Here is a 15,410-nt window from a genome sequence, read left to right as displayed (position 1 = left end):
CGTTTTTGTCTCGCTTTCTTTTGTTTCTTGTCCTCATTTTCTTGTTTCTCATCTTTCTCCTCATTTTCATCTTGTTTCTCATCTTTCTCCTCATTTTCTTCTTGTTTCTCATCTTTCTTCTCGTTTTCTTCTTGTTTCTCATCTTTCTTCTCATTTTCGTCTTGTTTCTCATCTTTCTCCTCATTTTCGTCTTGTTTCTCATCTTTCTCCTCATTTTCTTCTTGTTTCTCTTCTTTCTTCTCGTTTTCTTCTTGTTTCTCATCTTTCTTCTCGTTTTCGTCTTGTTTCTCTTTTCTCTTCCCCTCGTTTTCATGTTCTTTCTGTTCCATCTTCTGGCTGTGCAGAAGTGCCTCCTCTCTCAGCTTGGCAGAAGCTCTCAGTATGGCTTTTTCTGCCTCACATCTGGCTATGACCTTCATACACTCCTCCTTCCAGAAGTGTTGGGTGTTTTCAGCCTGCCTGCTCTTGTTCTGGACACTTTCTCTGAGGGAGGAGATGATTGAATCTCTCTCAGAGATGTCCTCTCGGCTCTTCTGGAGAACCTCTGAGAGTTCCCTCTCCTTGGACTCCAGACGCTCCTCCAGCCCTTTTATGGTGGCCTTACTGGTGTGATACCTCTCCTTTACAAATTGGGACCAGTCGTTCCATTCAGCAATTTGCTTATTAGCAGTGTCCAGGCGACTGTGCAGATGTCGGCAGTCGGGACAGTGAGGCCTTCCAGCCGCTGGTCTCTGCTGGTTCAGACGGTAATCACGCTGATCTGGGCGCTGATTAGGTCGCTGATCTGGGCGCTGATCACGCTGATCTGGGCGCTGATCACGCTGATCTTGGCGCTGATTAGGTCGCTGATCTGGGCGCTGATTAGGTCGCTGATGAGGTGCAGCATCAGCAAATCTGCCCTGACGTCTTATATCTCTGTACATGATTTTAATAAAAACAATGTCCAGAGGTAGGAAACAAGAAGTTGTCTGTCGTAGACTGTGGTGCTAGACGGTAGTCGTGCGTGAAGGACGGTCTTCGTTCTCTGTGGATCTGGGACACGATGCTTGTGTGCAGATGTGAGATGAGATGAGATGAGATGGTCTCCTACTTACAGATAAACTGATGATCATACTAGAATCTGACATCACAGCCGTTTGCCTTTGATGTGTCACATGTCTGATGACATCCGGAACTGATGACATCATGAGCTCAACCTTGGAGGAGGTCATGTGACCTGACAGCAGATATCAGATTAAAAAATAAAAGATGGATTAAAAAATAAAAGTTGGATTAAAAAATAAAAGTTGGATTAAAAAGTAAAAGTTGGATTAAAAAATAAAAGTTGGATTAAAAAGTAAAAGATATCAGATTAAAAAACAGATATCAGATTTAAAAAGATGTAAATCTTTGGAGCAAAGTTACATTGATATTGACATTATTTATTAATGACTAATGATCACTAAACCAGCTGATGGAAGCTGATTTATCAAACACCTTTAACTTGTGCTGTGATATAGATATAAATCTGTAAATTTAATTTTTTTTTCATTTTTATCCCATCCTAGATGCACATTTTCTCACATTTTCTCAATCTGTGTCATCTATTGGTTATTATAACTCATTATCAGCTGTTACAAGTACTGCAGTTTATTCCTACACTGATAATAAGACACACAAGGAAAGTGATAAAAGTGAGTCTATCTATCTATAACGCACGTGTTTTAATAATATTTATGTGGTACGGGCGTGTGTTTTTCAGGAGGAGGACGTGGACGATGACACTCTGACCACAGACACCCTGAGTCCCGAGGCTGCCGACTCCTCGCACAGCTCAAACGCACAGGTAGAAACACACACACACACACACACACACACACCGCACACGTAGGTTCAGCATTAAAGGACGGGTTCACAATGTTTCTAGTGTGTCTTAAAACAACAGTCAGGTGTCTATATGAACAATGAAATCTCATACACGCTGTCCCAGTTTCATTTTTATCCTTCATTTCCCAGAATGCCTTTCCACAGCCCTAACGTGTGTGTGTGTGTGTGTGTGTTCAGGTGCAGGATCTCCTGCAGGAGGTGCAGCAGCTCAGAGAGGAGCTGAGAAGCCGAGACCGAACCATCGCACAACTCACCCTGCAGCTGGTCCGTGTGTGTCCACCATGTTTACATTTTAACTTTACAAAATAAAACCCAATTAATCAGTATTCAGTCATCGTTAACGAGCGTTTGTGTTTATTTTCTCACATTACGATGAGCGTAGTCTAATATTAGGAAGCTTAGACTGGTGACAGTTGAGCTGAGTCAAGTAACAGTCCAACGGAGCAAAAATTCAGCCGCAGACGTCCAGAAAATATTGACTATTATGTAGTAATTGCCTCTGTGTGTGTGTGTGTGTGTGTGTGTGTGTGTGTGTGTGTGTGTGTGTGAGTAGACTGTTCCCGCAGTGACCTACAGGTGTCGTTGTCAGGAGACGACGGGAAGAATGGATCGACACACGCAGACGAGTGTGACGGAGAGAGAGAGCGTGGCCTCGCAGACGCCCTGGAGAGTACACACTGTGAGAACACACACACACACACACACACACACACACAATCGCAGTCAAACATGGGACAATAAAAACTTCAAAATTACTTTATTTGTATAACTTTGATGCAGAAATGCAAAACAAATAATAAACTGCAGCAGTAAATAAAATGTTTATCAGTTACCCTAAAACAAACAAATAAAAAAAAACAAACATTAACAGGAGAATAAACAGGAAAAAAATCAGTGTAAACTTAAAGATGTGTAAATAACGCTGTAAACCTTGTTAGAAAATCTGAAAAAGTGTGTAATTGGTTCCACTTTATATTGTATTTAAGGCTTGATGTGCTTCACTTGCTCCTGTTCAACAAATCTAAACTACAGTGTGTGTGTGTGTGTGTGTGTGTGTGTGTGTGTGTGTGTGTGTGTGTGTGTGTGTGTGTAAGCTTGTATACAGTTTGTTTATTGTTAAGCACTTTTTGCTGCATAATGCAAAAACTGGCATCTTTATTGGAGCTGCAACAATTAATTGATCAAAAGTAAATAAAATTTAATTTAATTATTTTGATGATCGATTAATCGTTTATGTATCTTTTCAGTTGATGGTTCTGGGTTCTCCTAATGTGAGAATCTGCTTCTTTTCTTGGTCTTAAATGATAGTAATTTGAATCATTTGGTGGGTTTTGTGCTGTTGGCCGGGCAACAGACATTTAATGACGTCACTTTATACTCCAGCATATTGTGACGGCCATTTTTCTGGTGATTTATCAGTTAATCCTGAAAATAATCGGCAGATTAATTGATAATGATCGATAATAAAAACCAATAGTAGCAACCTTAATCATTATATATTAATACCCATTTATCAGATCTAATTATGTGAATTTCATGATTGTAAATAAGCAGAAAAATGTTCATTTGCTGCCTTGTCTCGAAAACGTTGTCAATACAAGGTCCAACTTACTCTTTTCCAGAGCTTTCAGCCACATCTCATGATTCTGGCAGATTCAGTTTTTACTTCAGGTGCAAAAAAAAGTATCTTTGCCAAATAAAATCTCAGCGTTACCTGTCAGGAGTGACGAATTAAAAGAGTGAAAGGTGAAAACTGCGTAAAACTTTATCTCTTTGGGTTCCTGACGAATCACAGACCGACGGGTTTACTGATGTCACCAGAAAAGGTTTCTGGGAAACGTAGTCTCTAGAAATTAAAGCCTTTTGTTGCTGTTAGACGCCAGCGTGCAAAGTTAAATGTTGCTTGAGGAGCTTTCTGGTGCTGTAAATATTATTATTATGTGTGTTTCTTACAGGAGTTTTAAGCTCTTAAGTTTCCTGTTTTTCGTTGCATGTTTCAAGCCAAAAGTCAGAGTTTCCCTTTTCCAGCTCTTTCTTCTCGTCTTTCTCTCTTCCTGTCATTTCCTCAATTTTTTTTTCTCTTGACGTTATGAATCCTTTCCCTCCCTGTCTCTGTTTCCCTCTTTCTCTCTTTCTCTCTCTCTCTCCTCAGGCTTTTCCTCCTGTTCCTTTCCTCTCTCCACCCTGGCAGTATCAGCGCTCCAGGCCTTACAGGGGGAGGCCGAAGCCCAGCATCCCCTCCCACCTCGCTAGAAAAAGTGAGTCCTATCACTCCCTCCATCCCATAGCTCCCAAATACCTTCATAACTCCATCCCTATCACCCAGTCCTTCATCATCTCCTCCTCCTCCTCTATATTATTATCATCATCACCACCATTAAGGCTGGAAATCCTCAACTTTGCAATAAAATAACATCCTGTGTCCCTGGTAGACATTTCTTAGGTCTTTATTTTAATTATTGTTTAAAATATTTTGGTTATTTCTCTGTATGTTTTTCAAATATAAATATTTTAATCAAACAAATGATTTTAGCAAAAAAAATCCACACTATGTAGATATTTCTTGCAGAAGAAATATGCTGTAGTTTCACAGAATTTAATTACTTGATTAAAAATACTTTATTTCAGTGAACGTTGTCCGTCTGAAAGCAGGAAACTTTTAGGTGCATGGAAACACCTCCACAAAACGAGAGGTTGCTTATCTTACTTATCTCTATTGTACCAAATTTATCATCCAAACACAAAGACCTTTATCGAAGCGACGCACAGGATCATAAATCAAAGACAGAAACAATAAGCGTTAGGAGACTATCATGCATGCAATTATAGATTGTACTAAGTATGATCAAGAAAGACAATATATGAAGGAAGAATTTAGGACGACTGGAGTTCAGGAGCTCAGCGTTAAAACTTTAATGAACCTGCCAAGTTGGAGGAGCAGTAGAGATTTCTTTGAGTTCATTAGACAGACAGGATTAATGTGTAGGATTTAATCTCTGGTCCACACTCCGGAGGAGAAGGTGGCGGTAATGTACCTAATACGCTGGTTGCCAACCGCCGTTATAAACCAAAAAGAAGAAGTTTTTTTTTTCTGTGCAGCCGAACTTCGCAGCTCCTCCGCGGACTATTTTACCCTGATGGTCCCAGTGCTTTCTCTGCAGGCTCCACTTCACTCAAGCTGCCAGTCAGACCTGCTGCTTGTTCCCACTTTAACCTGAATAACAAATCAGGGCTCGGTGCCCCGGTTGGATCCACACGGAGAGCCGGGGCTAACGTTAGCTGAGAGGCTAGCGGAGCGTTAGCAGCAGCATGGCCGGAGGGAAACACAGCCAGCTAGCCTCCGATAGAAGAAGTAGCTGGTCTGACGGGCAGCTGAGTGAAGTGGAGCCTGCAGAGGAAGCACCGGGACCGTCAGGGTGAAACAGTCCGTGGAGGGAAGCACAGTCAGGCGGCGGAGGAGAAGGCAACAAATCGACCTCTCATAATCAGCAGAAAATGTTCATTTCGGTCGATACCGATGACCTGCTGATAATATCGTACACCCCTAGTCGTGCCATTGAGTGAGTCATGCATTCAGACTGTCTCAAGTGTAAAAATGACTAGTTTACAGCGGCGTTATAGTAAACTAGACGACTATTAGCAGCTAATGACAGGATGACGTGATATCATGCACAATGTTTTATAACCTCAGTGACCCACAAAGTAAAAAAGGTACAGAAGTTCATTCCTGGCTTTCATGTTGTGAAGTATGAATTCAGCATTAGAATTAATGTTTAGTTTATTGTAACAAATGAAAGTGTTGGATTGAGCCTCGTGCAGGATAAATGTAAGGTGAAACTAACTGTTCCTGCACAGAAACGTATTTTAATGAAACTAATTAAATGAGTTCAAGTTCAGGCTTCCATTTATATTAAATCCTTTATTAAAAAAACATAATCCAAAAAAGTTCACCAAGAACCCAAATTTGCACACTTGTCAACTGTCCAGATTACTTTAAAGTGAACTTTAACAAGAGGTTCAGTTTCTACAAGTTCCAACATTCAAAGTAACCAAAAGTAAACGGGTCAGAGGTCAGAGATGTTTTTAATGGAGACGTTGAGGCTTCGCAGCGTGAAATGAGTTGAATATTTCAATAAACTGAGACACGACTGCGCTGAATCAAGAACTTAATTAAACTTAATTAAAGGTTTCTGTGTGACATTGAAGGTTATTGTAACTTATTCCTGTGGATGTACGTTAGCGGTGCCACAGAGTTCAGACGTGAATTTAATCTGCTGGTCAATTTATTTTAGAAACACCAAATTTCACTCCATGTTAGTTTTTTCTTTGCTTCCTGATATATTTTTAGACTTTTTTCTAAATTTTCTTTCACTCTTCTCTGATCAGTTTGTCAGTTTCATCCATCCATACATATATACATTTGTACATGTGAAACTCGACGGACCGCTATGACCTGCAAGGTGACGATAAATGAGACAGCTGAAGGTGTCTGAAAGCAGGCTGGTTTCCAGTAGCTGAGACTTGCTGGTTTGTGTGCTTGCACTGAAGTAAAGGTAATCAAAGAAGAAGTTAAAACAATCTAAAGACCTGTAGCAGCCGACGTCTCTTCAAAATATGACAGTATACTCATCATAAATATTTATGCAAACACTAATTCTACATTTCAGTTTCTTTATTAGTTGTATTATCACATTAGAATTCGACTAACTTTGTCACTTTCAAACATTTTCCAACGCTTCAAACATCATTTTCATTAAACGTTTTTTTATATAAATTCTCACAAAACATCATCATCAAACCAACAGTCAGTGTTAACTAAAAACTGTAACTGTAACACAGCTGATAGCGTTCAGCCAGCGATAAACTGTTCTCCTTAACACATCCATGTAGTAAACATGCTAGCAGATTAGCACGCTAAAGGTAGAGCTAGTTCAACTACAACAGACTGTATATAGAGATGGACGGAGTGACGTATAACAGGGCAGGTTTCATAATCAAGTCACATTAAACTTAGTGAAATATTGCGACAATAGTCTGGAGAAGCAGACATCAGAGCTACTATAAGTCTTCGAATCTTATTAATGGAGCAATAATTTCCAAAATAACCACCAGCACACTTATTAGAGGGCCTGAATTTAGACATTGAGACCAGAATGACTCGTTGAAAACAATGATTGACTCAATATTTCTAGAGAGAAGTTGAGGTTTTTGAATTGGAGTCAGTTGGAGCTTTAGATGCTGATTGGGCTACTCCTGTTGGTCACATGACCCTCACCTGGCAGGTAGTAGCAGCCTGTCGAGAGTCTCCCGTTCGCACATACATCCCTCCTTCCTTCCTTCCTTCTTTCTTTCTTCTCCGTCTGTCTTTATTACATCACGTCCGTCTCACGCTGAGTACAGACAGATCGAGACACTTCACGTCTCTGCTTGAAACTGTTGAGAAAACTGTCTTTTTTATCTTCTGGTGTATTTTCTCCTCTAACCGTCCTCCCTCTGTCCTCTGTGTGTATTTCTCTGCATCTCCTCTCTGCCCTCGTCCAGGAGTGGAAAAACTAGTGCTTTACTTCAGTGACACTGCGTGGTACGGTAGCAACTTTTTATTAAATCTTCTTCTTCTTCCTCCTCTTCCTTATTCCTCCCTCCCCTGTCTCGTCCGTCTTTCCAGATAACAGGTACTCGGCTCTTAAGCTGCTGTTTCTCCCAACACGGACTTTTGTAAAGTATTTAAGTGCACAAAACATTACAAAGCAAATTATCAAAAATGTATAAATTCACTAAATATATACACAAACATAGTTAGACGATTTAAATGTTAAAGATCTTCTCCAGACATGGTTTTCTACTTTCTAATAAAGGTGCAGTAAATTACTTTGCTGTCATCACTGTAAGAGCTGCCTGTATTAATCACATCATTGTTCATTTATTGTGTTTTTAATAACATTTCACCACATTAAAAACATTTACACTAACTACATTTTATGTTATGTTTCAAAACAATCAAAACAATATCAAAATCACCGTATCAAAGACGGCTGCAGACATGACGACTCACAGTTGCTGGTTGTCATAATAACACAACATAAGCTTTTAGCTCAGTAGTCAAGGAAAAAAGTGAGTGTTAGAGCAGTGATGGAAACATTTGAGACGGTAAACATGAGCTTAAAGAAACGCTGAAACATCTCAAAGCAGAGACAAACAACAAAACTGAAATCAGACTGAAGACGACTCGACTAAAAGCTTCACGGACAGGTTTTATCTGCATGTGGAAGACGGATATCCAACATGTTCCCAACAATATATATGTGTTTTATGTGTCTCTGTCATTGCTGGTATACATGAAAACAAGACCTTTCCGTTCCCGTCCTTGTATACCTTAAATATAATTTTTATTTTTATGAAAATGAACGAAATGCATTTAACATATACGTGTATTTAATTGCATTCGCTGTTTATTTCAAGTTGAATATGTATCTATAAATCTGCAGCACCTGTTAGCTTTCATTCTGAGTGACTGAGAATAAACTTTTACTATTTAAATTATAATTAATAATTAAATTAATCTAATGTATTATGAAATTGTTAAAACTGATAAGCTTCTGTGTTCATATAGACTGTGTATGTTATATTGAAGAGGTGCTGGGGTCTAAAAAGGTTTAATGCATCAAAAAGTGTTTTTAATGTGGCTCAGTTAGCTGATACCTGGAAATGATGCTGGTGAAAGACTGACACTGAATATTAAATCAATCAATCAGTCAAACTTTATTTGTATCACACCTTTCATACAGTTTAGTGACATTCAAAGTGCTTCACAAATAACTGACAATCCAATAATAAGGCTGAACAAATGTAAACATTAAAACATTTAAACAGACTAATGCACACAAGTAATAAAACGTATGAAAAAGCCAAAAAAGGAATAAAATTAAAAAGAATAAAATTAAAAAATGAAGTGATTATAAAAAATATAACAATAAAAAACAAAGAAATAAAATTGATAAGCAGGAAAAAATATTTTAAAACACCATAAAATAATGTCCATAAAGGATTCTAATAAACACTTCAGATTGTGCTGTAATATCAAAACAATGAGTTAAGAGGATAAAAAGCTCACAGAGCAGCGTCGTCCTTTCTAATGATCAATAACTGAATTATAATAAATCAGATCAGTAGAAATTTCAGATGTCGAGTTATTACAGATGTGAAACCACAATATATAGATGAATAGATATGTTGCTATATAGATAGATCGATATGCATGATATTTATGTTACTGCAAAGTGAAATTTGATAAGTAAAATTCATAAGGAACTGATTCAACTGAAGGCCGGCTCTCTGGACAGTTTTACCCATGATTCATTGCTCCCTGAAGGACAGGTCCCACCTTCTCCTTCACAGTGAAATGAACCAGGCGAGTCCAGAGGCTCGTTGGGAAGCAGCTCTGAGCTAAAATTATCTCTGGAAATAGCTCTTAAATGTTGTATTAGATGAAGTGCACTTCAGCTCGGCTTATTCAGTCACTTGAAGCAAGTCAAACCGCCGGAGATGACATCACTCAGGACGGACCTTATTTCTTCTACATGATGGAGTAAAGCTGCTGTCATGTCTGAACAGAACTGAAGACTTTAGAGGAGTTGTGATTATTGGTTGAACTTTGGCCTTTTGTGGATCATCAGGCTCCGGATGAATTGTTTACCTGAGCATCATGTGACAACGTTTCACCTACAGCGCAATTTTTAACCACATATCACTGAACGTACATATGATTTTCTCTTTTTTTCACATGCAATAAATACATCAGACTTGACAACAGCTAACCAGTGCTGCCAACTAACTGGCTTTCTCGCTAGATTTGGTGACTTTTAAGACGCCTTTAGTGCTTTTTTTTTAAGCGATAAATCTGGCGAGGTTTTGTGCAGACATTATTTTCTGCCCGTGGAGGTAGTCGCCAGTATTTCTCAGTGAATGAGCACTAATGTGGGTCTCTGGACTGACTGACAGTGTGGGACCGACCAATCAGCAGCCAGAGACGTGAATGAGCTGTGGATGTGCGTACTTACTACAGTTACACAGTATAGTTTTTTAATATTACAGGTAGATTTAGATGTATATTGAGAATTTAGCTCCTTGATAAAGAATAGCTAATGTTGTAGCTACTTAGTTTAGTTTTGTCATTTTCTTTACTTACTAACGTATTATACAGTATATGTAAAAAAGCTTTAGCTACTTCCCGCTGAAAATAGTCGGCAACACTGAAACTGAACAACTCCTGATAAATTCCTTATAAAATATATCCTTTAACACCCACAAACCTCCTAACTCTCTTTCAACTAAACCCCTTGAATCCCTCAACCTCCTAAATAACCTGTTCACATCCTCCAAAGTTCACAATGAACTCACCTTATCAAACAAAATGACCAAAAAAAACCCCAAACACCCTAAAAACCCTTATCAAGCAAAATGACATAAAAACCCAAACACCCTAAAAAACATTATCCAGCCTCCCAGAAACCGTAATGATGAAAATAACGTGTGTTTTTTAGTATTAAAGACGTGTCTGACTTTGGGAGAAACAGCAGGTTTGAGTCTTTTGTGTAGTTAATGTTTGCTTCAAATAACACAACATTTTAAATTGATATTAAATTAGAGTCTGTGGTAAATAAATGGTACATTAAAGTCAATTAAACCTGCATTAACTGATGTTTTGTCCACTTGGTGACAGAATAAACTAGTAGGGGGAGGATGAGTCACAGTGCAGATGTGTCTGCATCTGTTTGGGAGCCAGAGAGAGAGAGAGAGAGAGAGAGAGAGAGAGCAGGATAATCAGCTCCAAAAATAGAAAATCAATCTGTGGTGGCCGCCACAAATAAATGAATGTATGGGAAACACAGATTATTATAAAAACATATATATATTATAGCTGCTTGAGCCTTAACTTTATATTTTTACATTTATCTGTGCTCCATTGTTGTTGATGCCGACCTTTTTAAAGGGTAAAACATCAGCAGTAATCACACATACAGATATATATATACACTGTATACTTGCTGTTATTCTATTGTTATACTAATACTTGGTGTAATACAGTACTAACCCTCCAGCTCACTGAAAAATACAACCTCACGTTTATTCATTATTAGATTAGATTCAACTTTAACGAGTACAAAGCCAATGAAAAGTAGGTAGCATCCAACCGTATTATTACCGTATTATTTATAGATGAGTGGAGGAGAGTAAGTGATGCTATATCTTCCAACATGTACAGTGATGGACAGTGAAGAGTTACAATATATTTATATTATATATGTTAATACAGTACTTTAAATAATTGTGGACAGTTAGAGTGTATGCACATTTGGTTCAGTATGCAGAGTATAAACAACACATGTATCATTGGTTCTGTTATTATTGTCATAATTTTAATAGTTGAGCTAATTGATGATGCAGTGTGAAGTGATATTATTCATCTAACGAGCCTCTGGGGGCCAATGAGAGGACAGGAAATGAAGGGGGGGGGGCTGCGTCGTAGTATGGGTGGATCAGCAATTTGTACGCCAACAAAAGTGTGTGTGTGTTACCGTGGGGACGTCCTATAAGTCGGGGAAGCAGAACACTCTGGGGAAAATTTGGCAGTGGAGTGATTCCCTCATTTCAACACACACACACACACACACACACACACACACACACACACACACACACACACACACACACACACACACACACAAGGTGAATCCTCCTTGAGAACACCTGCATGTGGTCGAGGACGCTCTCCATCTCCCTGTTAATCTCTCCCATTGTTTCTATCTCCCTCTTCATCATCATCCTCTTCACTCTCTCTCTCTCTCCCCTCCTTCCCTTTCTGTCCTTTCTCTGTGTCACGTTTCCTCTTCCTCCCTTTTTCTCAAATCTTTCCATGTCCTTTCTCTCTCTCTCTCTCTCTGCCCTTCTCTCTCCCTCTCTTTAATCCATCCACCCTGTCATGTATTATTTATGAGGGATGGTCACACACACACACACACACACACACACACACACACACACACTTTCAGACATTGGAAAGGTCTACCTGTCCGCAGGAGACAGACAGGCTGCAGTGCCTTTATCCTCCACCAGATGTCAGTGTTGCCCAGCGGATGTTTCCTCCTTCCTGCTTATGTTTTCTACACACAACCTCTCTGGTGTTTTTCAAACGTTTTCATGTCACAGACTCTGTGTAGAAAATCAGTGTCGCCTCCTGCTGGATAATTCCTGATTTTGCTCCACCTTGACAGAAGCATTCATGAGTATAAAGCTGTTTTTAGCTCTAAGACAAGGAGCTTTTTTTCCATCACAAAATGACCTCAAGTTAAAGGATAAGTCTGTTGATATTTTATGTTTTTCTTATTGACAAAAACTCCAAAAAGAAGTATTGTTACTGATATATCTTCTTCTGTGAGCCACACAGCTGCACACACATTGTAGTTTATCCGCCGCTCAAAATAGTCCCCAACAAATGCACTGTTTCCTCCTGTTTGTATGTTAAAAACTACAGCAATCGGCTGTTTTTAGGTTTTTAGTTTTTACTGAACCTTTTTTAAACTTGAAACAATATATTTGTGAGCTGTTAAAGATTTTCATTATCAGCCAATGAGCTTTGAGCTGAGAGACACAGATGGAGTAGAAGAAGAGTATGAAGAGATGGATGAACACATTGTTTATTTGGGGTTTTTTTTTAATGGGATTTGTTGACAATAACAAAAATATTGAATAACACCACTGACACCATGTCTCAGTTTTAATTGTAGACTAGTATGAGTCTGTTTAAATATTAATTAATAGTTTTGACTGCTCTGCACAGACAGACGTCACTCAAACTACTGTACAACAGTTTATACAGTAAATGAATGTTTTCCAGTGATTTATTACTTAATTTTGTTGTTTTGGGGCATTTCCACAAAGTAGTTTCATTTATTATTATATTTTTTAATCAGTGCTGATAGCTGTCGCTCCTTCATTTCTGTTTTGTGTTGCATTGTGGGACAAAAGCTCTTATTAACACTAAAAAATCTATTGATTAAACCTGCAGATCATCATGTTAAAGTGTCATTTCAATCTACAGTACTTTAGTTTAGATTGTCATGATATTATCATTATAGATTCATCTTTAGCTTATTTTTTCCCAATGATTATGTTAATTTAACAGTTAACAAACATCAGAAAATAGTGAAAAAAGCCCAACATGTCTTCAAAGTTGTTGTTTTGTTTGACCAACAGTCCAAAACCCAAAGATGTTCATTTTATTAACTGATTTAAAACTGAGAAAAAACAAACAAATCAGCATGTGAGAAGCTTGAACCAGAAAATATTCAGCATGTTTTGCTTGATGAACTTGATGAAGAAAATGATTAAGGCAAATTCATTTGTAAAGCACCTTTCGATCCAATGTGCATCACATAAAACATGAAAGAGGCATTAATACCAGATAGAAAAAAGAAAGCCAAGGCAATATTAACAACCCACATGAAATAAGGTTTAAAAAGAATAAAACAGAAGATACAAAGGTTGATAAAATTCAATAAAACTGAATAAAAAGTTTAAAAAGTACAGTGAAAAATATGAGTACAGAGCTCCAAAATAAATATTTGGCAATTGAATTGTAATTTAGTGTGGGATTAAAACAGATCTGACTCTGTGCTTTTCATTTTTATTTTCACACAACTCTATTTCAGACTAAAGCGCTGAAATCAATTAAAGCTGCTCGGATTGTTTCATAAAGCTCAAGTGGGCGGTCGAGCTGCTTATTCAAAGGTTCAGTGGTTCGATGTCCATGTGAGAGACTCTGAACCCTGAAGAGAGAAAATATAAATCACTTTAACCAAATGAATGTAATTGAAAGTCAAACCATGATGAAATTATGGCTACAACTATAAAAAAACATGGTTATTTTTCTTTGCCAACAGTGATTCATTCATTACAACAGGTGGTGACAGATTATAGATTTGTTGATTGTTACTGTACAAAGTTGAATCCAGCTGATTTAAGACTAAAGGTTCAGTTTGTTTTGTCTGATGGTTTTTTGGTTGGCGACGGTGTTTCGATGGATTTCAATCAGCTTTTCTTGTGTTAAATATCTTCAGTTTGCCGAGGTTGAACTTTTAGAGCAAGAAGACAACAGTGTCTGTTTTCCTGATTACAATCCAAACCTGTTCACAGTTTTGATTTGAACTGTTTTCTGACAACAAACTGTAGACTGTGAAAGCAAAAATGCCAAAAAGATACGCTGGTTTTAGCTTCTCATGTGTGATAATTTTAGGCTTTTCTTTGTCATACATGATAGTAAACTGCCAGGAACTGCAGTAAGTGGAAGGAAGTAGATTAGATTAGACTATTTTGATAATCAAATAATCATTTTAGTCATTTTTTTATGGAAATTTGTAAAAGGAATTGCTAGTTTTAGCTTATCAGATGTGACGATTCAGTGCTTTACACTGTCATGCATGATAGTAAACTGAATATATTTGGGTTTTGGACTCTTGTTTGAACAAAATAAGACATTTAAAGACGCCACTTGTGACTCTTTGTCATTTTTTTACAATTTCCTGACATTTTATAGACAAACAGTTAATTGATAATGAAAGTAATTGTTAGTTGCAGCTCGATGTGGTACCTTTTTATCTTCTCTTTGTACTAGATTAATGTTTTAAGACGTCCATTTTGAACGTACATTCAGGATCCCAGAGGATGAGTCGTGCGCCGCCATGAGGCTAAAAAACATTTGTGGTTTGAAGCTCAAAGCTCCATTGAACCTCCGCGAGAAGTCATTGTGGAATACAGAAAAGTAAAAAAAAGTTGGAAAAAACTATTGATAGAATAATCGATATTTGTCTTCATCGCCTTGACTCCTTTTCTGTGGTTTGGTCTGCAAATATAAAACTTTGTGGAACATCCTCGACTGGTCTGGTGTGTATTATTTTACGTGAAAGTACTGATAGGTATCTGGAAAATATCATCACATTATTAATGCTGAGATATTCTGTGAAAGATCTCTATGTTCATTTATTCAGGATTGCTCAGCTATAGTAGGAATAAATTAATAAATATTTAAGTGAAGACTGAGCTCCACAGCACCGACTGAAACTCACTGATTTAACAAACTGACAGCAGCAGCAGCAGCACAGCGAGATATAAAACAGCAGATTAGTTATTACTTCATAGAAGTTTCCCACGATCAATAAACTGAGATTGTAGCGCATGATGGATTTCACCGCTTGCTTTTTTTTTTTAAACTTACCTTCTGATTCTCAGTGTAAATCAGATTATCTGTGTGTAGATTAAAGTGTGTAAAAGCAACGAGAGGATCAACGTTTCTGCACTGATGTCGTTCTTCTGTCTTTGTGAGGACCGAGTGGACTCTCAGACATGGAAAGTGAGGACGTTTCTGGAAAAGTGACGACACTTTTTAAGAAAGCGAGGACATTTGTCGGAGAGTCGGGACGTTTTGTAGTGATGTCACAGCGTTCCCAGATCTTAGCAGTTAACGTGGTGACTGGTCAGAAACTCAGAAA

At 38.0% G+C, this 15,410-nt stretch overlaps 1 protein-coding gene across 3 annotated transcripts in view; it reads left to right on the top strand.

Moving 5' to 3' along the window:
• LOC137171559 (serine-rich coiled-coil domain-containing protein 2-like) overlaps positions 1-15,410 on the top strand; it is a 63,841-nt gene that overhangs the window by 44,902 nt on the left and 3,529 nt on the right. The window contains exons 10-14 of one of the 3 annotated variants that reach the window (XM_067575567.1): positions 1,742-1,825; positions 2,044-2,130; positions 2,420-2,545; positions 4,019-4,124; positions 7,408-7,666. In XM_067575567.1, coding sequence (XP_067431668.1) covers positions 1,742-1,825; positions 2,044-2,130; positions 2,420-2,545; positions 4,019-4,124; positions 7,408-7,535 — 531 coding nt within the window. In that variant the 3' untranslated portion in view covers positions 7,536-7,666. Of the gene's footprint in view, positions 1-1,741; positions 1,826-2,043; positions 2,131-2,419; positions 2,546-4,018; positions 4,125-7,407; positions 7,667-15,410 lie in introns of those variants that run through there. The other 2 variants (XM_067575568.1, XM_067575566.1) reach the window with 2 other exon arrangements.

The sequence above is a fragment of the Thunnus thynnus genome, chromosome 20, assembly GCF_963924715.1.
Source record: "Thunnus thynnus chromosome 20, fThuThy2.1, whole genome shotgun sequence".
Classification (NCBI taxonomy): domain Eukaryota; kingdom Metazoa; phylum Chordata; class Actinopteri; order Scombriformes; family Scombridae; genus Thunnus; species Thunnus thynnus.
Note: the sequence above shows the minus strand (reverse complement) of the source record. Positions and strands in the feature narration are given on the sequence as shown.